Source organism: Dendronephthya gigantea, unplaced genomic scaffold (assembly GCF_004324835.1).
Source record: "Dendronephthya gigantea isolate DGI-Jeju-01 unplaced genomic scaffold, DenGig_1.0 000238F, whole genome shotgun sequence".
Classification (NCBI taxonomy): domain Eukaryota; kingdom Metazoa; phylum Cnidaria; class Anthozoa; order Malacalcyonacea; family Nephtheidae; genus Dendronephthya; species Dendronephthya gigantea.
Genome location: NW_021163248.1, coordinates 19,372 through 43,970, shown reverse-complemented (window position 1 = coordinate 43,970; position 24,599 = coordinate 19,372). Strand labels below are relative to the sequence as shown.

The following is a 24,599-nucleotide window of genomic DNA, read 5'->3' as shown; positions in this document are numbered from 1 at the left end:
AAACCATAAAGTATAGCCCATCTCTGTAAATAACTTTCACCATAAATATAGCAAGTTCGCCATCACTTCGTACAGAAACTGACAATAACTAGGATGACGATATTTATAAGTGTATATTATTATCAAATGTGGTATAACAACTGCCTAAAATAGACAAAAACACTTCTCGACATTTCGACCTGAGGTCCTTCGCACTAATCATAGTACTTCGTACTTCATGCTAACTTTCCTGTGAGTGACGAAGGCCCTCAGGTCGAAACGTCGAGAAGTGTTTTTTGTCTATTTTAGGCCGTTGTTATACCACATTTGACGCTAAGTTATTTGAAGACGCTGCCGCGCTGCTCCCTGGTTATAAGTGTATATTATATAGAGAGAGTATATTTAGAAACATTACTATATTTTTCTCCAATATACATCATGATACATGCATAAAATATACAATATAGAAGTACAAACCTTTAAAACAATATCCATGGTATCTCTTTTGTGTAGCACAGCACTTCGGTGTCGGGAAACGATTGTGTTTAGTGAGACTGTCTGAATAAAGAAAATCATTGATATTTTATACTTTTTACAGTTTGCTTTCGTCGCTGCATGCAATATGTTTAATTATAATATTATAGTGTTAATAGACCTTTCCCTTTTTAGCTTTCAAGCGCGCAATGCGTGACGGTGGTCGATTATCAAGCAACTTTGAGTTACGATATCGCTCTGCTTAGAAGCGATTTTGTTTGTAAGAAAACCTTGCCGATTCTTTTTTCTCCTTTGTTAAACTAAATCACTCCTGAACATGGCGAAATCACAAACCAAATTAACCGCGACAATCAACTACCATCACGCATTGCGCTTGAAAGCTAAAAGGGGAAAGGTCTATTGCATGGTAATTATATCGATTGTAAAATTCGACAACACATATACTGTGAATTCTATATATATAACTTTTGTTATAATAATTGGATATGGAAAACAAAAATACTTTATAGATATGATGAACAATATTAGCTATACAGAGCATAGGTAACTCCAACACTATTCATTATCACCATTTTGTAGTTGAATTGTTGAAATATCTCAGTGGTTCAGAGAACAATATTATTTTATCTTTACAATGAAAAGAAAAAAGAGTGAAAAAATATATTTACAGGGGGATATTTTCAAGATCATTTGATTGATGATAATAAATGAAAATATTGGCGAGACGTATTAAAGTCACAGTGAAGACGTAAAACCAGTTTTGACGTTGTTTTTAAGACGTTTAGTGAAACATTAATGTGTTGTTCAATTGTTCAACCAAACTCGTGCAACTATTAAAATTTAATATCTGTCTTAATTGTGTTAACTATAATAAAAAGAACATTTCACTCGCTGCGTCCACTCCTAAATATTGCTTTAAAACCAGTCAATAAATATATATATATAATTATATATATATATATATATATACATATATATATATATATATATATATATATATATATATACCATACCTTTTTCGGGATGTTAGGGGACTCCAACTTATCCCATATCCTTTTCCATCGGCTGGTTCGTCGATCTGCTTCTTCTTCTATCCGGTTATACTCTTGCAGTTGGAATGAACATCCACTGCTATCATAGTTGGCAGTACCGCCGTACATTCCACTCAAGCAGCGCCTGAAAAAAGCAGGTAAGCATGGGTTTCCTGTCAACGCAATAAATATTATACGTTGATTTATCTATGTGCACTCCTTAAAACATTTTCAAAAAAAAAAGCAAGGAACAGCAAAGGCTTTATCAAAGTCTTTTATCTATACGAAAGGCAACGTTCATGCTTAAAACATCATCATATATAGTGTATACAAAGGAATTTCTCTTCATTAAGTTTGCCTTCGTAATTTTCCGAACTTCCAACAGCCTATCATGCAAACGATTTTTCCGATAACGTTTGTCGAGTAAATTCCATTCTGCATGCCTGGGTTTCGCAAAATTTCGATGAAAATACACTTTTTATTACACGCCATTTATATATTCGTCATTTTCACATCGTCTTTGACGTTTCCATCCTCAAGCTAAACCTGAGTAAACCTAGCTAAATCAGTGTGTAATTCAAATACCGTACAATTCACACGTCACAAGAAGTAGAAATAATATGACGCACATTTTTCCGTATTTTGTGCTCTAAAGTACCATAAAAAAAAATTTCCCATGCATACCTGTTTGAATTATACTTGTCCTCAAATTTTTGTTGGCCTTCTTCGGCTGCAGTCTCTGTCTCGTTGATAAGTTCTTGGTCAAATGTTGGACCCGTCGAAACATTTTCAGACACAAAATAGCTCCACAACTTAAGGTTAGATACATTACAATGAGGCCGAAGTACCTGACAAAACACGGAGATAGGAAGAATTACTTTTATAACAATGCAATAAGAGAATAAAACGTTGCAAACATCGGTTTTCTTCCAGGCCTCCATCAGCTAAAAATTATCAACTTTAAAAACAATGGCTAATCAGCAGAAATACTGTTGATTTTCACCCGACGAACGAAACCTATACGTTTTCCTATTTATATATCTTGCTTCCTCATCATGCAGTGGACAAAATTTGTGCAGTTGCTGAATCTATTAGAACCTAACCTTGTTCGAGTGCTGGCTTGAATACTTAAAATTGTAGAATATTGAACCCTTTCTATGAAGTTCATCAACATAATCCCAAAGGCTTTTCCCACGTGATTTGTCATTATCTTCATCGTCAGACAACCACCCCATTTGTTGCCGTTCGTGCTCTGAGTCCAACAAGAACGTACGAAAGCGCATTGAGACATGATGGTATGCGAGAAAGTGAAGGAAATATTCATTGAATTCGAATGATAATGGATATTGATGAAGAATCTAAAATACAAATGACAGGAAAAAATGAGAATTAACTACATTAAATTGTGCATATTCACTATTATTAGGCAAATACATCTTTTTAATAAATATACGCCAGGCAACATTTTAGGCTATAGAAGACTCTCAAAACGGCTAGAAAACTCCCAGAAAAACATGCATGGAACAAAGCGATTGACTCACCGTGATAAACGAGAGCGCGGCGAGGCTCCCATACCATGGATGAAAAATTATTGAAATAGTGCATTATTATATCAAAATTTCAGTAGTTGCAAGAAACGCAATTTTTTGGAAAAAGAATCTCAGTTACAAAAAGACTAACCTCAGCCCAGGCTGATGTGTAATTTGGTTTCCATAAATACATTTTACAGTATGTTTTTGATCTACTCGCCATAGAAATAACTCACAAGACTGTGTTGACAAGAAGCATAATCAAAGCTAAGTAAGGTTCTTAGTTTGCAAATCCATAAACTGGCTCTGAAAAATTGATACAATTTTATAATTTTTTTCAAAAGTGGGATTTCGAAATACTTACTTGATGAACCCCGTCGAGAAATTGCAAAAATACTGGTGCGAATCCACTCGACTGTGTTGATTGTGTGTGATTACAGCGGTGGGAGAAACGATGCCCAAATGATAACCACTCTTTTTCAATCAATAATTTAAAGCCGTTAATTGTTCTGTACTTGGGATCTAACATTACTTGTGCGAGAGACGTTATCTACAATAGTCGGAAAATTATACAATTGTTGGAGTAATAATCATATCCAGCTGATCTGAGATCATGATATCATAAGACGCCTCGACAAAACTGAGTTATCAAGCGCCTGGAGAATTTGTCCACGTTCTTCTAACTAATGGTTTAAACTATAAAGGGTGCGGGATTAAACGTCTAATTTGTGTTAAAGTCATATGAAATGAAAGAATTGATAATTCAATTTTGTCGAGGATCTGGCTTCTGATTGGTTGATTTTTATTCTCAGATATCAAATTTCATGGTCATCAGACTATAAACGAATAATTGGGTGGAGGGGTGTATACTCGTACACTCAGTTATTTTTAAGGTGGTCTTATAACAATTTATTGTTTTTAAAATTTCAAGGGATCCCAATATAAATGTCTCCCTATTCGATCCTTAATATTTTTTCTCAAAAAAAAAAAAAAAAAATATATATATATATATATATATATATATATATATATATATTTATATATATAAAGAACGCGAGAATTAAACGAAAAGTTTATTAATTAGGGGTTTTAATAAACCGAGCAAAGGGCAAAACCTTTTTCGTCGCATTGCTTAGCAACTGAATTTCTCACTCCCCTCAGTTTTGTGTACGAAAACCAAAAAGTAATAAAGCTAACTTGATAAAATTTTCATGGTTGACTTAAAAGACAATTTGCTCGGAGATGAACTAAAAGTTTTGTATTCCGTTCAGTCTAAGTAAAATAGCGACCTGTTTATTTCAGATAGATCGGAGAAATTTTAGTTCTAGAGTTAAAACTTAATTTGTTATTGTGTTTACAAAAATCGTCTATTTTCCACCATCGGATGTGTCTGGTCTGGGTAACTATAGTGATTGAAGATTCATACAAGCCGTTTTTCACTCAGAGCAACTTGGCTTGCAATATGGCATGAAAAGATTTTTATATTTTTCAAAATAAAAAAATAATTTTTTTTTGTATAAGACCACCTTAAAGCACATGATATTTAAGAATTTATAATTTTGATTTAAATTGAAAGGGCAGTTCATGTCTCCTAGTAAAATAAGTTGTTTATTTTAGGCATTATTGCAGTCAGTTGTTTTTTGCCCTTTGTAAAAAAAAGGGGAATTTCGTTTTAGACCAATCAGCAAGTTTGTTTACATTTTCAGTAACCCAATCAGAATGCATAAATTTTGATAAAAAGTACAATATATGCCATTTTACATGAAGTATTTGAAATTTAGGCATTCTAATTGGCTTTGCCTAAAAAATGTAAACAAATATGCCGATTAGTTTAAAACGAAATTCCTCCTTGTTATTTGTAAATTCTTAGACCCCCCTCAATAAAATGTTGTCCATTTTTAATGTCACTCCTAATGAACGAACGGGTATTTTACCTCATATGGGACTGATCCAAGTTACTTGAAGTATTAGAATTGGCAGGATATGTTTCCAACAAGTTTTTCGTGTAAATAAGTGCAAAAATTTTCATGGAAAACTGCATGCAGGTAAGTTCTATCAATCAAAAGGGTCCCTTCGCTAAATAAACAGATAAACTATAACTGCTAAATGTAACTTAAAAATACTCACTTGTGACGTATTATCCCATCCATCTTCAAACGCGATCAACACGGATGAACCTTGAATGTCAAGTAGATCAACAACAGCACCGGAAATACGCAATGTAAGCGACAACTAGAATGAAAAAATTTTTTTTTATTATTTTTTAAAGGTATATAGAGAAATTTATTCGAACATTACTATAAATACATAATAAATCGATATCATATACTTTTTATAATGCATGCACAATACAAGAGGAATATTTAAATTAGCTTTGTGATGAGTCATCTATTATTTCAATTGCATTCGATGCAACGAGAATGTGACGAAAAAACTAGGCATTATATAGAAAAGCACCAGAGAACATTATGAAATTATTTATACAAAAAAGTCCAAATACCTGATTGAACCATTCGCTTTCTTGCAAAGCTTTCAAAAACGTTTCACCCTGCGCGGAGTCCCTTGGTGGGCCACTTGGACAGCACACTTTAAATAATTTCTTCAAGCTTGTTTTCATGTCCCGCAAATCGGGCAACTAAAGAGCGATACGGTATATATTTATGCTTCACTTTAATTCTTATTTTGAACGTTTTTCAACATGCATCTTTCTATTGAATCCACAATGATCACGTAAATAAACAAACCTCAGCTGGCACGAACTCAATTTTAGGATAAGCTTCTTTCTTTAAGCTCTATAGATGACACAACGTGAAGATTAAAACACGGTGGAGATGTTATACGATAACACAAAGAAAACTTGTATCGATGACGACGCTCGTACGGCAAAAAAAGCAAAACTGTGGGTCTTTTATGCAACAGTGAAGTAGGGACCTATCGAAAAATTGGTTTTCATGTCGGGGTTTTCCAAGTTAAGCCGTCCTGAATATTACTACGCGTGCGGGAATTTTATTCCCTCGCCTCACTCACCTTCAAATTGTTCTTATCGCAAAAAACATACAAGGCTGCTGGTTCCCAGCCTTGTGTAATCATTGCTTTGTCAATGGTATCGATTGCTGAAACACGTTTTAAATCCTTATCACTTAGATCTCTCATATCCAGAGTAGCACTTGACATGTTTGCATTTGATGCAAGTGATTGTTGTTTAGCAGCCGCCTTATTTTTTGATACAGGAGTTGCAGCGACTATATAATACAGAGAAAAGTCGTCGATTAAACACGGCTTATGCAGTATATAACGCAGTCAAGTGTGCAACCTTGGAAACCCTTGGGAAATCCAATCTGTTCTTGAAGAACAAAAGATAAAGTTCAGGAATTGCATTTAGCGCCTTATAATTATATCGCATTACAGCTAAATTATAGCCTACGTCGTAGCCTCCGAACCCCCCTACACTTCACAGCCGTGTTTACACTTTAGCGTTACCTGGGCTCTTTTGTACAAAAAAAGTTAGGAGATTTCTAGGAAACTAGAATTTTAAAGCGGTTTTTTGGGAAAATTAAAATTGGCGTTTGCATTTTTTTAACTTCAAAAACGTACCAACAGCAGCCAAATACTTGTCTTGTTCCACATTTGAAGAACGAATGGCGTCCGTACTTCCACCGCTTGCGGCAACTCCAGTGCGGATGATGGAAGCAACGGAACTTCTTTCAATCGCGGATGACCTCAACAAAACAGCCATATTTGTCTTATTTCTCCACGTAGCAACCGGAAAGCGCATCTGACGATGGTTTTTTGCCACTCGTAGTATGGAATCGTCAGAGACTTGATGAGGAACGACCAAAACAGCCGGATAACTACAAAATAAGATGGTGTGAGAATAAATTGCCATAAAAATTTGGAAAAGAACATTCCATCTTTGAAAATATAACCGAATGAAAATATTTTACATATTTGTTATATATGTAACTCAAAAAAAGTCTTTACTCCAATATTATTGAATTCTTAAAAGTTTAATGTAATTACATTTTGTGAATATTTTGTGGCATTCTATAGGTGTGCCCTAAGAATTTAGCAGACTAGCCTGGCCTACGAAAATTTTGACTAACGTAAAAAATCCTAGATCCGCCCTGTTGTGATATCACTGTGTTCGGAAGCGATTCTTTTTTGTGAAAACCTTGCAAATTTTCTTTGCAAAACTAAATCGCTAAAGCTTGTAGGAATCTTCAATCACTATAGTTACCCAGACCAGACACACCCAATGGTGGAAAATAGACGATTTTTGTAAACACGATAACAAATTAGGTTTTAACTCTAGAACGATGGAATTGGTTTTATTTAATTCTAAATATTTTTGCCTCGGAGTTGAGCCTAGAATAAATAAATCTTTTCCAGTATTAAAGATGTTGTTGTATAATCTTTACATGACCTATGTGTCGTTTTAATTTTCTTATTTTCTTCTCGTTCTCGCTCGACCGGCTGTAATGAATATGCTTATTCAATATTATATTTTGAAGAAAATATTATTATATTTTGAAGACGATATAAAGCAAAGCTTGTAAATAAACCGGCCGTTATTTAAAACTTTATATATTTGTAATTGTAGGACAAGCGAGAAAGTAGCGTCTGTAGCGACGACAAATAGCCTCGCCATCCTTTCAGCATAATAGTGATGATACATAAAATTTGCATATCATGACTAAATAGCTAGGCTGGCTAAGCCACTGTAAAACAGTTCTATCGATAAAGCATTATAGCGTAAACCCATTCTTTATTCCCGACTGGATGGGTGAAGAATGACACGTTTGCGATGGTGTAAAATCTATCTATCAGAAGATGAACGCGGGGTCTTTCTCTTGTCTGATAAGGTAGCGTATTTATATGTTATTCCTTTGGCTTAAGGTCTGTTCACACGATCCAATTTTGTTGGATTCAATTCACTTCTGATGGATATTTTATAGTTTGTTGTCTTGAAATATATATGAGCAGCAAATCAACTGAAGAAAATGCAGTACTGCTTTATCAATAACTGACTAATATTTCTTTCGTCAGAAGTTAATTGGATCCAACAAAAGTGGATCGTGTGTACAGACCTTTAGGCTATCATGAATTCAAAGGAACCACACATCTCATTTGCATATGTGTAGGGTGATTATTCCATCATAATTGAAATTCACATGAATGCATTACCTTCTACAAACGTATTGGAGGTTGACCACTGATATTCTCCAAGGCATACTCTTACTGTTTGAGTCATTTAGTAACGAGCCAAAACCAAGGCGTACATATTCTTTACAATAAGGAGTCGAGTTCAGTTTGTCGATTGGAGGAACCGTTTCATTAGGTAGGGATATCGGAATATCAGAAAGATCAACCTAAAAATAGTTCATCCAAGCATCAATTAGCCATCCTGGAAGGTCTAATTAATAAGATTTTCTTGCACGTTGCCCAACCACGGTCGGTCCTAGACAGTCAACTCAAACCTTAGCCCCTCCCCCGATTCAATTTCGTGGAGCGGTGCCTTTCAAGTTTTGCTTTGCATTATAAAACCTTAAATTCAAATGGAAGACTAGTTGCCTAACAGGGCATGCCCAATGCCTCTTTAACCTCGAAAAAGGTGAATTAGGTAAGGTATAGCATTTCCAATTCATCCCTATATGGAAAAAACAGGCACTTGTAGCTATTTCCAGCACAAAATAATTGCTTAGATGTTTAGTTGTTTTTACATTTTACGAAAATAAGTGGGATTGTTTTGCCCAAAAGATCGCGAGTATCTACAAACTGACAAACAGTAATGGCGGATAATAGCTTCCGACCGATCACAAATTTTACAGTCCTCGGAGGAGATCGTACTACGTGACATTCTTACTGCATGGCTATCTTTAAAATCGCAAACAAGTGAAACATGGAAACAGGTTTTTCCGCTTCCTAGTTCCTCCATTCCCCTGCTCCCCAGTTCCTTATCTACCTTGCACAGACGATAACATAAAATTAACTTAAATAAGCAAATCCGTGAAAAGGCAAGTTATTAGTATTTTTTTGTACAATCTAATCTTTTGGACAATCCTTCGAATTCTTCTACAATCTAATCTAGCCTAATTCTCACTAATTCTAACAATTTTCGTATTATCCAATTAGTCTTAAACCATCGCTTAAAAGATTAAAATGAATGATTATTCACTAAACACTAGATAGTGAAGGTTGAGATAAAAGTATAGTTAACATTTTCAAGGCGAGATGATTATTGAAAACTTTTCCCTTCTCCCAACAATGGTTATCGATTAAACCACAACCACAATCAAAACAAGGGAACTCTCCAGCCTAGTCCCGGGCCTTGTACGTGCGCTGTTAATTATGCACGGAGGGGCTGCCAACGCTGAGAGGTCTAGCACAAAATGTTGAGATTTCAAAAATTGTCCCTGATTTTGTCTCTGATGCAAATATTTTGAGATCAGTATATCAGAGATAAATTTTCTCGCCGCCATTTTGAATCAAGAACTAAAAAATTTTGTGCTTGGGACTAGCCCAGGAACTCTCCACATTGTCATTACCATTTATGTATACTTTACAAACTAGTGCGGATGGCCAAATGCGTTTAGAATAACACTGACCTGCCCATCAGATATATTTTCCATTGAGCCATCAGAAGATAAATTTCTTTTGCGACCTGGTCTAGGTGAAGACAAGCCATTTCGATTTCGTACTCTTTTTATCGAACCTTTAAAATGTCTAATTCCACTTTCTCTTTTCACAGCCACATTACTTGCCCGAGGTTTCATTTTCTTGGGTTCAGCTACTTGGTGATCATTCGGCGGTAGTTGTAAGCGCACAACCTTCACCGGCTGTTTCTTATCACTCGTTTTAAAGGAGAAAGTGCTTAAAACGGACGGAGGATAGCGAAGTTTGATTATAGTTTTGCGAAATGCTTCGACCTTTTCTGCACCTACTTCTTCGTCAAAACAAAGTTTTAACATCTGTCATAACAATAAATATATACATTAGTTTCCATCCAAAAAATTCGAATTACCTGTTTCTGATCATATCTAACCTGAAATGTTACAGAACGTAACTGAACACATTCTCCCATCCACGAATTCAAATGTTGTATATATTGAGCAGCAAGTTTCTTCTCTCTAACGAGAGATCCAAGTGGAAAGCTTCGAGTGACAACCATCTCTGAAGCTGAAAATATTCATTGCTTCTTATGATTTTAACGTAATATAAAATATAGTAAATATAGTAAAACATTATTGTTCCTAGTTGGTATGGTATGTACAATTTTAAATGTAATTGCACTCTACTTAAAATCAAGTATAACCATAGCTAGCCCGGTGAGTGCATATATAATTATCCCAAGGCTGGCACCTCTCTGACAAAAAATATAATGCAGAATGTACATATTCTATAAAGTTTTAAAAAATATAATCCCCGAGCCGGTGCGGAGCACCGTGCGAGGGTACTAATTCCGCCCGGAGATTAGGAATTACACCCGGAACCCGGCAGAACATAGCGGAATCCAAAGTCGCCCAAATGTCATGGACGTTCAATGGTCATGGTACTTGTGCGCACGCGCAAAATTTGAATGAGTGACGACTGGTAATTAGCAACTTGCTGATTGGCTAAGACGAAACGTTCGTGTTTCAGTGAAAAACGTCTGCAATTTAACTGTCATTTTGCAAACTTTTTTTTTAAAAAAATGTTTCGAAAACACAATATGAAATGTGGAATCAAATAACGGATAAAACACTGGGAAGAGTTTAAAATATTATCAGAACTGGAAGAATTAGCGGTGAAAAGGAACAACTGGTTTATAATCCTTGAAATGGTAGGAGTCTATTTTGTTTATTTCGAGGTTTCTTTCGTGTTTGCTGTACGAATACATTTTATGAGCTTGGTACAGTGTGTCGTTTTGCTTGGTTTTGCGAAGACGTGACCGACTATTTAAGGCTTTACATCATCGTTTTAACTTCAAAAAGAGTTCTTGAAAGTGTATTTTGGAGTTTTTATATAACAAATATCACTTTAAAGGTTTATAGAGTCGACTGCAATCACTGCATGAATTTAATAATCGAAAAACAACATTCGACGTTCACTGCTTGGTTATTTATATTATTTGTGCTGTTTTGATGTTTTGAAGGTATAGCTATAATGAAGTATTAACTCTCACTTAAACTGTGAAAGTCTATAACTTAATGCAACGGAAAGCAGCAGGAAAACGGGTGATTTCACTTCACCTTTACGACTGTATTTGTTTCCGAAAAATTTGAAACATCAGCTATCGGCTTTACATTTAGGACATTTCATAATATTGAAGGTTAGGTCTGGCTAGCTCAGGAAATATTTTGCTTCGTTTGAAATGGCGAGGGGTTGCTGCATGCATGTATTTCTAGTAGTATAATATAACTAGCATGGTCTGTTTGAATGTCATATAATATGATATCTTCCGAGGACCGGTTCGTGATCGGTCGGAAGCTATCATCCTCCATTGGCCCGCTTATTTTCGTAAAATGATAAAACAACTGAACATTTAATCAATTATTTTGAGCTGAACAAACAGATAAATGTCTATTTTGTGCTGGAAATAACAAGTGGAAAAGGTCAAATTCGCTCAGCCAAGGAGCGGGGTTATAAAATATATTTGCAGGTGTTGTTTTCATTTATGGACAATATTTTTCCATATTATTCTTGCATTATACAACTGACAAAATTGCAAATCTCGTAATCCTCGAATGCCAATTTTTATTTGAGCGGTCCAACAACGATGATGGATAGCGTAATGACGACTTATTTTCTATTGGACAGATCGGCAGCCAATCAGTGTGTGCCAACTATATCTTTGTATAATAATACTACGATTTATAAAACCTACCAAACTCATCAACAGGAGTTCCTTTAAAGATTATCCTGTAATTTGTAAGAAAAACAGCTCCTTCCGCAGGAAACAGACATGGTCCACCATAATGTAGACCAGTCCCGGTTTCCCGACCATCGGGAATCAAATAACACCGTAGTCCATCCATTTGCATCTCCTCATAGGGTAACATCACTGGTCTGATTATTTTCGCCTGTAAAAATATTCGATATGAAATATCAGTCCCAATGACCAAGATTAAAGTATTATATATTATTTACATGCATGTTGTATGTGCATGTTGAGGCAGGAAAATATATAGATAGTCCTACTATAAGTGAGAGACAATTGAAGAAATAATGTACTGAAAGCGTGAGCATAACAATTACCTTTCGAATTGGCGCAAGTTGCTTATGCTCTCTGTAAACTGGTTCCAACGATTCCGTGTGCATAGTTACCACACCTATAGAACGACGACCAAAAGAATCATTGAACATTATTCAAGTATAGAAGTGATTGAACAATCATATTTTATTCATTTTTTGCTTCTAAACCCCAGAAATGTAACCCTAAATTGGTCTACGCGAAATAATTTCAACCTATATAGCCACTAACCCTCCCTGTTGAGAAATATAGCCACGTTGGAAACGTAGAAGCGTCTTCGACGACTAATTGTTAAATAGAAGCTCGACCAATCAGCACGTGCGTAATATAAATGTTATATTTTAATTTTGATTTGAACTGATTTGTCACTATATATATAAAATTTATACTAAAATTTTGTGTTTTTATTCTGTTGCGAGTCATCCAATAGCTTTTGCTTTTGTGATAACACAAAACATTTTGTGATAACACTTTGTGATATCTCAGAGAAAGTGAAGGTAGAGAGAAACAAAGTATGCATTTAGATTATTAAAAACTATATATGTCCTTAAATTTTAGCTTTGTCTCAATCTTTTATGCAATGAAGAATTATGACTATGAAGTTGCTAACATGTTTCGCAATTTGTTTTTGGTAAAAGCACAACGTATAGCAGGGCCAAAACCAGAAAGACAATTGAGAAGGGGAGGTGTTTATTCATACGGGAGTTGTTTTACACAAACACACATGTAATATAATTGTAAAATGTCGTTACAACTTTGAATCTAATTAAAACATGTTTTGTGGTCACATGTACTTTATGTCAACGACGGTATATTTATAGTTCTGCCCGACGGTTTCTTCTGTAAGTCCCTTTCAATAAACACCCTCCCAATTATCGTTCTAGTTCCGGCCCTGGTTATAGAAACAAACAAACTATGTTTCACTATAGTTTCTCTATTTTAGATAAGAAAAAGTTTTCCAAGTAAAGAGACTGCATGTGGAATGTGTCTTTCTAAAAGTATTTTATACTAACTTTTAAGTATTTTAAACAATATTTTATACTAACTTGGTACCAAACTGTACAACGACTTCAGGTGTTCTGTGGATATACCAGCAGCAGTTCCGACCCGATCGACAAATCGAATAACAAATCGTGTCACTTCGTTAGTGATAGTGCCATCATCCTCTTCTTCATCCCAGTGATCACTGTTATGTACATCACCATATACACTGCCTTGGGCTAAAAAATAAAAAATAGGTATGCAAGGCATACATGTGGGTAGCCTCCAAAGCATTGGCAAAGATTTTCAAGTTTTTTCCAATGTCAAATGACAGGCCGCAATAATGGCGGGGAAATCAACTGCATGATGCTTAGTTTTACGTTCTAATGCCATACGCAAAGGCAAAAATGGGCTAGTTTGCTAGTTGGATACAGTTATAACAAAGTAGACATAAGAATAATCAATGAAATACCAATGAAATACCATTTCTGCGATTCCCGCGAACGGGCTACCCACAAAAAACGCATGCACCTATACGGATACAGTAATATCTGCATAGAAGAAATCAAGTAATTCAACAACACCTTATTTTAAACTCCAATACCTACGGGAAAGAGCGTTAGCGTTCGTCTGCTCATGCAAGGAAATAATTAAATATCAGCGTGCGCCAAGGTATAAACACTTGAACCAGTTTTCATGTAGCGATAATTTTCGCGCAAAGCGAAATGTTACTTTTGTCTCAGAACTGTCACTGCAACCATCTGGAACAAATTGCTCCAATGCAAAAGAATAAATCGCGCGAAAAATCTCCCTATAGTGGAAAATCAGCTTTATATAGGGCACGATTGCACTTTTCTACACAGGGTGTATCAGAAAAAACTAGAAGATTTTAAAACGTCCAGAAAACTATCATTTTATCAAAATATCTCAAAAATATATTTAGGTTAATTTGTTGTTTTTAGCATCTGGCTTATTTAACAGTAAAAACTAGCAGAAAAATTAACTCGAAAAGCGTACGTAAACATAACTAACAATAAATACTCTTGTTTTATTACTATCACTCATGCATGTAATCATTCTTGCATCTAAAAAGTTACGCGAGAGCGGAGTAAACAGGAAAAAAGTCTACTTTTGAAACGTTTCGTGGCGGGGTTAATGTTTATCAAATTTTCTGAAAATGCGATATATTGCACATGCAAAAGAGTCCACACTTCCACCTCTCTGAATGAACTTGGATTTTTAACCTCTCATTTTCTTTGCGCAAGCGGTAAAAAATAAGGCTTTTACAAACCGTTCTCCCGGTTTTTGAGGTTAATTTTTCTGCTATATAGTTTTTACTGTTAGATAAGCCAGAATATGCCAAAATACTTAGACGTAAATATATTTTTGAGATATTTTGATAAAATGATCATTTTTTGAACATTTTAAAATCTTCTAGTTTTTCCTGATACACCCTGTATAAAAAGTCTTAGACTGTTTTTGGCCACATTGCTCATAATCATTTTTAATATATATATTATTATAATAATTTAAATTGTATTTTCAATATGTTTGAAATAAAAAAGAAACGGAAACACATTCGACACACATTTTAACAACATTTCCCTTTGCAAAAAAAGGGAAACACTTTTTACCTGTGCCAGAATCTGTTACATCAACAACGGACCCATTAGTACTTTGGCCGACTCTAGCAACGTTACTCCGACTGTCTGATCCAATGCTAGTATTAGCCAAAGATCCATCAATATTATCTTTTGGAGCCCCTGTTTTATGAATAAGATAGGAATTATTTAGGATTGAATTCTGCTTTCACATGATACGAAGAATTGCCAAGCCTCGGTTTGTCGTTATCAACGACTATTAATTTTGAATGAACGCGCGAATTTGTGTCGGTTTCACATGCATTTCCGCTCCCTCGGGGAGTTGTTGCATGGAGATTATATAAATAACAGTACAGGGGTCATTGATATCGGAAACATCAGTCGAAAAAGAGAGCGCGCTAATGGGGGGCAAATTCATGTCCCGGATTCTAAACCAAGCGCCTGTTGGCTACATGGATGCCTCCTTAGCAACCACATTAGCAACAACTAAAATCTGTAATATAAAAATTTCTATTCGTTGTTTTAGGTCGCTTTGCCGGTTTTTAAGGAAAAACAGTGTTTTTTGAACTGGTTTTACTTCTTTAGACATCCTGAAATGATATTTTAGGGCAAAAACCATTAGAATTAAAAAAAAATCTCGTTTAAAACGACTTATTTTGGCCTCGGACATCGTGCATAAGTGAACATTCGGGGCTTGGAAAAATAAAATCGTGCGATCTTGCAAAATCGACTCCTGGGCCATTACACACGACTACTGACAAGTGAAATTACCATAGGCAGTTCAAAATTTGAAATTCATGAAGGTATTTACGGTACAAACGATAGAATAAGAAAGTATAACTGTGTAACTGGAAGCGTATATATATACTTATAGTGTCGGTTGTTCGAAAGGCCTTTAGGTTAAACGGTGGATAAGCCAAAGTTTAAAATTGCTCTCATGCATCTTGTGAATGACTATAAATCTGCATCTTATGCATGCATTAAATGTGTACTTCCATTGACAATTAAGCTATTTATATCGAAATATTTCAGCTCATAAATATAAATGTAGTTTTGTTTTCCATTTTACACTTATCCACCGTTTAAGCTAAACGCCTTTCGAACAATCGGCCCCTGCATGCAAAAAAAGTACAAACTATCTTAAAACATTCGACTGACGTAGTGATGAAATTCCTCTCTATGCATTTGAAAAGCGGCATACTAACCAGCGTTTTCGTGTACAGTTTCCTGAATGCGTCTTCTCTTTGGTTTGACCAGTTGTGAAACATTCAAAGGTATCATAAGGTATACCATACGGTTGACGAAATGAATTGCCTGACTAAACACGATACTTTCTTCATTTGTAACATTTGTTTTTTGTACCTCCTCGGAAAGTGAATCCCAGTTGCGCATCTAAAAAAAGACACAAATCTGTCCGTCTGTATACATTTGTATACAAATATATATATAAACTATATCATGAACTATATATAAACTATTATATAAACTAAAACACGCTTGCCCCGTCTGGCACACCACAATACCTGTGACCTGTCTGATAATATCAAAACTTCTAAAAAGGAGCTTCTGGTATAATATATATCCGCAAGTAGATTATGAAGTGACTCTCATGGAATTGCTCAATGCAGGTATGCGTCTTGATGAAACAGCATATAAATTTGTGGAAGAATTTTTCAAAAGATCCAAGATCTCGATTCTAAGCTTATTCACCTTATTTTAATTGATTGTAAACATATTGCAATTCACCGTCAGGTGCTATAAACCTTCAATTATACTATCATATTATATATTACTGCAAAACGGTGGAATAGGGGTGTGCCGGAAATGGGAAATATCATAATTGCGAGGGCGTATCTATACCGAGGTACTACAATTTAAACATAAAAAAAATGATGAATCATCAATACAGTAAAACAACTATCAGAATAGTATATTGTTACAACAGAATAATCATCACACTGAGTGAAAATATGGAGTATGCCGCATAAGCTGTTAAAGTTTAAAGAAATTTGGTGCACGCGTTGGCAAACGTAAGATCTTTAAAACTTAGGTATTCTAACGTTTTTGAAGCAAAAAAAAAATGGGAAGAACCTTAAACAAAAATTTCAGCTTCAGTTCAGGTCAAGTTAATTAGACAAAGCTTTAAGGGAATTTCTGGCTGCGAGTGCCCAAAATTTCTTCAAACTTTGATAGCTTGTGCAGCACATGCATATACTCCGTATTTTTAGATTTAACGCGAATTTCTTGAAACACCCCGTATTAAATAAAACGTCCGGCAAAGACGCGCATGTTTTGACAAAAAACTATCGTGTTTATTGTTAAATTGAACCGCGATAAAGCCCTACAAAAATGCACCATTTAATCGTCCACCTCATGTTTGAAAATTTTGACAAATTGGACTCGTGTAATTTTGGAAAGCTTTTCAAACATCATTGGAACATTAATCCCAAATTCTACTGCGGTGGCCGTCTTCTTCAAAAACAACTATCGTACCTGTGTAGCAGCGATATCTAGAGCTTCGTTATTCACTCCCAATTCCCGATCAATGTTTTCCTGTTGATAAACACCCGACTGTGTAATCACAACAACATCATGTTTATGCACTGGTGGACTGTGAAGGTGCTGTGTCATACTAGTCCTTGACGTACGTGGCGTTGAAAGGCGTTCAAACAAGCCTGCATTATTCGCGAATACTAAAATAAATTGAAGATTATGGCCATAAATAATTGGAAAAGGAGCCAGCATGTGTTTCACCGAGGACGAGGTATAGGTATATGATTCATTCTAACATTCTTTTCGAGAGTAGAATTCTCATCATACCGCATCAATATTTATGCGTAGCAGAATATTTAAATTTATTTTGGTTGGCTGTAGTTCTAAATTAATATGACCTGGAGTTTACATAACGTAATCAATCCAATTGTTATTAGCAGAACCGATTCACTGGCTTCCACTGTAACCCTCTGTTTTCACTGAAAACTCTAACTTGAACTAAAGCAAACTGGTTGGTTAGTTCAACTAGTGATGCAAGGATAGCGTAAAGTTTCCATGCCCTGTAATAGCTAAGCAACTAGACAACCACAGTCCAAGTTATATTTGTTTAATAGAATGCTCGTAATTTATAACATAAGTTTATGAATTGCATCGATTCTCAAAGAATTATTCAATTTTTGTGCCCGGAATGTTTCAAGCAACACTCGTCGTTCCTCCTTTCCTTACATCATGAATATTGATCAAGGCCAGGCGGCACATGCGCTGTTGCAACGTTTAAGAAAAAATCGGGTGTTCCGGGGGGTAATTTCCTTTAAAACCAAACCCAAACCACGGAAAAGCAATGCTTCAAATTTTACAGTAACAGGCCAGACTCCTTAATATTTTTGTGAACTTAACAAAAGGGATAGAGAATTAATAAATAAAACAAGTTAAACTGACTTAATTAAAAACTTCACATTACTGATCATATACAACTTTACATTACTGATCATGAACCCCGGAAAGTTTACACAATGGCTGACTAACTGACCGACTTACTCGTTTGAATTTTCGCCACTCATTACAATACTGCAAAGTTTCTTTGAAAATTCGCACTAATAAACGAATGGTTGTGTAAACATACAGGGCCTAATAATAAATACACCTACACTTATCTGACGATTGTCTCTTCTTATTATTCGAACCATCATACAGCTTCTTTATATCTGTTTGCACGTCACTAAAGAAAGTTTCTTCCCAGAATTGAGCATTCTGCCAGATTGGATGGTCTTGAACACAGGTATAAGCAAACTGCATTACCCCGGGCGCCAAATTCTACAATTATAAAAGAGAAGGGATATCAAAACCAACTATATATAATAATTGAATGCCACGGGTATTGTGTGTTAGTACAAAATATGCAACTTACTCGACAAAATTCCGACGTTAATGGAAGCAAAGCGGAGGCAACAGCACCATCGTTCAAGCTTGCATCATCCTATTCAGATAAGACGGCCCATTTTATTCTAATATGTGGGATCAAATTCGAAATTTTCAACCACAAACTCTTCCAAACTCTGCTCTGAAAACTATCCCTGTTAAACTAAGGGTTAAACGTATGCAAATCTCCCTATTTACCTGTAACGCACAGTTCATTAACGTAATAACAAGATTAAATTGATCATGTTCAAGCACAGCTCTATGCTGTTCTGAACGTGCTGCCAGCTCTTGGCATAACGCCAACTGCGCTCCTCTTGATTTTAAAGCTCTTTGGACCGATGGAAGTGCCTGAAAAATTCATGAAATGTGAGTATTAATAACCATCTTTATTATATGGCACGCGCTCTTGTGACTAATGGAATCCCCCAGTATTAGACCGTTGCCGTAGTAACGGTCCAACTCTCATATTTCTGAACAAAAACAAGCAGCTTGCACTTTTAATTTTGACACGAAAAATATCGACGAAAAATGGACGAAGAAGAGCACCACCCGGACGAATTTTACTATCAAGAAGATCTTGGCGTATCGAATGATTTCATGTCCGAACAATGTAGCAAAATAGCGAAATTTCCTTCATTTACATTGTGAATTGTCGTTAAAAATCGTTCCGTGTAACATCAGCTTTATGTTCCTATACAACTGTGGACATAATATTTTGTTATTTGGAACATGTGAATATTATACCTATTCATCGTATTATTCTTATTTAACGAGTAAAAAACAAAGTTTTGGAAGCCACTTCAGTGCTTGCTTTGCTTGCTTGGCGACTGACTGGCTGGCGAAAGAGTCGGCAAGAATGCTGCAGCGCGTTGTATAAAAAAATTAAGTAAATACTGTATGCCATATAATAAATCTCTCATTAACCGAATACGTTCGGTCCGTACTGGAAAAATATCAGACCTCGGTCTTTTATGTACGGACCTCACTATCGCTCGGTTGGTACTGTCAAGACCTCGGTCTGATATTTTTCTAATATGGACCTCAAATTCGGTTAATAAGTGGTATATAGAAAAATATTTTTATACCAAATGGGAATAATATTTAGGACGAGTGAATAACAATGGCTGATAACACAATGATATATATATATATATATATATATATATATATATATATATATATATATATATATATATATATATATATATATATATATATATATATATACATACACATTTAAGAAAAAGAAAACATTTTCCGTGCTTCTATACAGTTATAGAAACACGCGTGGGAGTTTGGGAGAACGAGAAATAATCAGTGGGAAAACGAGCTCGTATAGGGCGAGTTTTTCCACGTTATTTCGAGGAAAAAACGTTTTCTATTTCTTTTATAATATAACTCAATAAAAAGACTTTTTTACAAATATTATAATTCAATTCAATTACAAATGCTCATTACATTACTTCGCTTGACAAGTTAGGCGGGAAAATTCCCGTGTTTCTATACAGTTATAGAAACACGCTTCTCGACCAATCAGCACGCGCGTACTATAAATGTTATATCATAAATATATATATATATATATATATATATATATATATATATATATATATATCACTTTTCACTTGTTTCTTTATTATTATAATATTGTTCACTTTATTATGACATTTAAGAAATTTTCACGACTGATTTCTCATAAAATTAACGTATGTAGTAAAATCACGTGACCGATATTTACGTATTTATATATATTTCCATATGACAACCTTTTTGATAACGACTGTATATATATATATATATATATATATATATATAACGCTGGCCGCAGATAGATAGATAGATAGATACTTGAAGTCTAATTAGAATTGCATATGATTACATTTGCATGGGATTTCAATCATATTACACAACATATGCAATTCTAATTAGATTTCGGGTATCTATCTATATATCTATCTGCGGCCAACGTTTTTGCAAACGGGTGTATATATATATTATATATATATATTAATATTATATATATATACATATATATATATATATATATATATATATATATATATAATATATATATTATATATATATATATATATACATATACCGATATACCGGGTGGCGCTAAAAAAAGGTTAACCTGTTTGATTGAGTATAACTTCAAAACTAAAACGTCTGTTACACTGAAATAACTTTCTTTAGCTTCGTGAATGTCTAACTTAAAATTTGGTATATACCATGCGTATTTTGATACAATATTCCCCGAGATATCAGCGTTTTACTTTTAATACGTATTTTTGAAAAGTATACAAAAATTAGTCAAAAATGGCATATTAAATAAGAAAAGATAATGTTCGTTTTCAACTTTTTTCCTGATATGACTTCTTGAGCATTGTTAACCCTGGCATATTCTGTGAAAACTCAAACACGCTAGCTGTTGTAGCTATCGTTAAACGAGGCATATTAAGAAAAGAAGAAGCAGAATTCATGCGAGATTGTTTGTTAAATTTGGTAGCGAGCTACCGAACGAATTTTATCCCCCATGCGACATGAAACATTTAGAACAAAGTCCAAACCAAAATAGATAATTTTTGTTTTAACGCTTTCCAACATGTCATTACACAGAAAATTAAAAACTTAATCCATCTGTCAAATGCTTCTAGTTAAACTTCATTGAAACAGACAGAATACGTGCCATAAAATACTAGGATTTGTTAACTCACTTTAATATGCCATTTTTACACTTTTGGAAAATGCATACTTAAATTGAAACTGCGATATCTCAGTCAAAATTGCATGAAAAACCTCATGCTATATATCAAAATTTAAGTTAGACATTAGAGAATATAAAAATCATAATTTTAGTGCAATAGTTCCTTTAATTTTGAAATATATCTGTCATGTGAATAAAATTGAGGTGTCTTTCAGTTGTCTCTTTATAGCGGTGGAAAGCAAAGCTGCATCCACAAATTACCATATAGCACAAATGATAACCTGACCTTGAATAAAAACGATTGGTATTGTTTATGACATTCTTACCTTTCGCGCCTCTGATATCTTGTTTTCAAATATATACGCCACGCAGTCGTGCAATACTTCTAACTTTCGAATATTGATATAATGCCGGGTTTGAAAACTAAACTCTCCTGACCCATACGGAACTTTGTCATACGATAACTGGGTTGTCTTGCACGTTGCAGAGTTACTGTGATCTTGGTCGTCTACCAAATACTTTTCAATAACAGAGGAATCAAGCATGGGGAATGTAGATGGTGGGTCGTCATTTATATTTGGTATTAAAGGTGGCATGTCATCTTCTCGGGAACAATTAGACTCCTGAAAACAAACCACAAGGCAACAAATGTAGACAAATGTTTATACCTCGGTAATTCAACTTCGAATTACATTTTTTAGAATGTACTATAGGTTTCAGTAATACATGTATACATACGTACGCTATCATACAGCCGTTTGGCAATCTGTTGAACATTCGACGTTATTTCAGCGTCGAGACCCAATTCACTTTTCAAAGTTTCATCAATGCTTGCTACAAGCTTTGGAGAAAATGGTAAATACTAGCTTAGATAACTAGATATGTATTTTAGAATGTTACATGGAATATATTATTGCCTCACCTCGTCAAATAGATCACATGTTCGGTGCGGAGGACCTCGATCAGTTATTAACTGGTTAAAACTGATGCTATCTAAAACCTTGTAAAAAATATGCATACGCATGTGTGTCAAGTTCATTGCCGTTTCAGAAATTCAATTAATCGACCTATCTCCTGAAATCTTTTGAATGTGTGAAATTTAGTCAAAAAGTTAAGAAATATACGCCAGCAACAAATGAATTGAATGAATCAAATGAATTATTCTTAAAATTTGTGATATCATCATGATGTCATTTTGGTCCATATAATTAAACTTCTGCAAATGATTTAATGGAAAAATCCAAGGTGTACTTATCGGGCATAAATAAAATACAAGATTAAATCCTGCCGGACAACCATGGAGAGTTTCATTTAAATGTAATGATTTTATGTATTCCTTCGATTCCTTGAACTTTATATCACAATGTATTCTATGAACTATATATAAAAAGCGTTCAGTAACACTTCAGTTTATTAAACAAACCTTGTTAAAAAAATCATCTCCAAAAACTCCTCTTTTTTCCATAAATGTTCCCTAACATATGAAAAGTAGAAGCATTCCAATATTATATACAATGTCTGCATGTCATTGCCAAACTTAATAGACCTTTTTCATAATAACGTCAAACGCGGAAAGTCTGATGTTACACGAAGTTTGATTCGCTTGATAGTTTTGTGGAGTCAATCAAATTTTGTATCAGATCAGACTTTCCGCGTTTGACGTCATTATAAGAAAGGTCTATTGAGAAATGTCTCAATGTGGACGTCTTATATGACTATCAGCTATATATGCTTAGATTAAATTTATACAAGTCGAGAATAGCTATATATGCTTCTCGCCATTCCGAACATATACCAAATTATACACAATGATGGCACTCTAAAATGCCTACATAATAAACACACGCAAGAGATAAATTAGTACTTTACATTGCAAATGAAACGCGAGCTGATAATGTATGCTATATACCTTATGAAATGTGATGACCGGTTTAGGATGAATACGAATGACTTTTAAACATGATCTGTACCCTGAAAATATTTGAGCGAACAGACGCATAAAAATTGCACGGATTTCTTTATCCTAAAAAATAAAATACAAACAGTAATTATTTTGCCTTGTAGGAATGACACCTAACTCTGCACATCAAGTTCCCAGGGCCTCTTGGGACTTTATATGGGGGCGAGAGGAGAGAAGAGGAAAGGCCCTGGGATCGGCCGTTCAAAATACCCACATTTCGTGGGTATTTTGAATTAGCATAATTTATCATTAAATTTTGCGCAATATTTTCAAAATGGCGGCGTCACATAGAACTATAATATGGTCGCACTTAGGCATATTGGAATTGTACTATTTCGGAATAATTACAAAATATTCCACTAATTACATAAATTAGGAAAAATCATTTAACCATGCAGTCAGAAGCGGGCCAAGCGGCTGTCCGATCCCAGGGCCTTTTACCCCAACCCAGAATGAAGGAAAATGGCCCTGAGAACGAGGTTGTCTACACATGCATTTAACTTTCACAGCAAATTGCATGCTACAACAACTGCCTAAATTAGACAAAAACGCTTTTAAACGTTTCGATCTAATGGCGTTTGTCAGGAGTTATATTCTTGTCTATTTTATAGCTGTCATGCACGTTGTTTTATATAGTTATTTTGGCTATACATGCATTTAATTCACAAAAATAAAGAATGCATGCAGTATATGTCACAGCGGATTTGGTCTACGGTCAGTTGGTCCTTTGCCAAGAGAGTATATGAAAGAAAGGGACGACACGTTTTGTATAGTCAACAACTTTTAAAGCAAAATTGTAGGTTGTCATGCATGAAGGCCAACAGTTGCAACCAAAACAATTAACGTCGCGGAAAAATGGCACATTCATGAAATACGCGTCCGTGTCTGAAATTCATTCGTTGCATGCAACCTTGCCTTTGATAATTATACCTGCAAATGTACGGGTGATGGGTTGACCAACGGTGGGAAAGTGAGATCAGACACGACTAAATTGGGATTGAGGACCTGTAATGAAAGATATTATCAGAAAATAGATATATGCTAATTACGTTATATCCTATTGTCAATTTTCTTATACAAATTGGCCACATGCATGGACGCCTGGGATTTAGAGGGCTTGTTAATGTTATTCATGCAGAAAAATTGACACATGCATATACATCAGCTAAAAAGAA

At 34.8% G+C, this 24,599-nt stretch overlaps 1 protein-coding gene across 1 annotated transcript in view; it reads right to left on the bottom strand.

The window, feature by feature from the left end:
- Positions 1-24,599, bottom strand: part of LOC114540521 (myotubularin-related protein 13-like) — a 37,423-nt gene that overhangs the window by 2,661 nt on the left and 10,163 nt on the right. The window contains exons 8-35 of the mRNA XM_028560642.1: positions 24,355-24,429; positions 23,374-23,487; positions 22,888-22,938; positions 22,387-22,464; positions 22,207-22,305; positions 21,791-22,087; positions 18,956-19,105; positions 18,747-18,815; positions 18,487-18,652; positions 17,339-17,538; positions 16,051-16,237; positions 14,879-15,007; positions 13,310-13,483; positions 12,269-12,342; positions 11,898-12,093; positions 10,077-10,210; positions 9,640-10,002; positions 8,219-8,403; positions 6,629-6,885; positions 6,062-6,276; positions 5,779-5,826; positions 5,535-5,669; positions 5,162-5,266; positions 3,399-3,584; positions 2,609-2,863; positions 2,190-2,353; positions 1,488-1,650; positions 457-537 (exon numbers count right to left, since the gene is read on the bottom strand). Of these exons, the coding sequence (XP_028416443.1) occupies positions 457-537; positions 1,488-1,650; positions 2,190-2,353; positions 2,609-2,863; positions 3,399-3,584; positions 5,162-5,266; positions 5,535-5,669; positions 5,779-5,826; positions 6,062-6,276; positions 6,629-6,885; positions 8,219-8,403; positions 9,640-10,002; positions 10,077-10,210; positions 11,898-12,093; positions 12,269-12,342; positions 13,310-13,483; positions 14,879-15,007; positions 16,051-16,237; positions 17,339-17,538; positions 18,487-18,652; positions 18,747-18,815; positions 18,956-19,105; positions 21,791-22,087; positions 22,207-22,305; positions 22,387-22,464; positions 22,888-22,938; positions 23,374-23,487; positions 24,355-24,429 (4,350 nt within the window). The remainder of the gene's footprint in view (positions 1-456; positions 538-1,487; positions 1,651-2,189; positions 2,354-2,608; positions 2,864-3,398; positions 3,585-5,161; positions 5,267-5,534; positions 5,670-5,778; positions 5,827-6,061; positions 6,277-6,628; positions 6,886-8,218; positions 8,404-9,639; positions 10,003-10,076; positions 10,211-11,897; positions 12,094-12,268; positions 12,343-13,309; positions 13,484-14,878; positions 15,008-16,050; positions 16,238-17,338; positions 17,539-18,486; positions 18,653-18,746; positions 18,816-18,955; positions 19,106-21,790; positions 22,088-22,206; positions 22,306-22,386; positions 22,465-22,887; positions 22,939-23,373; positions 23,488-24,354; positions 24,430-24,599) is intronic.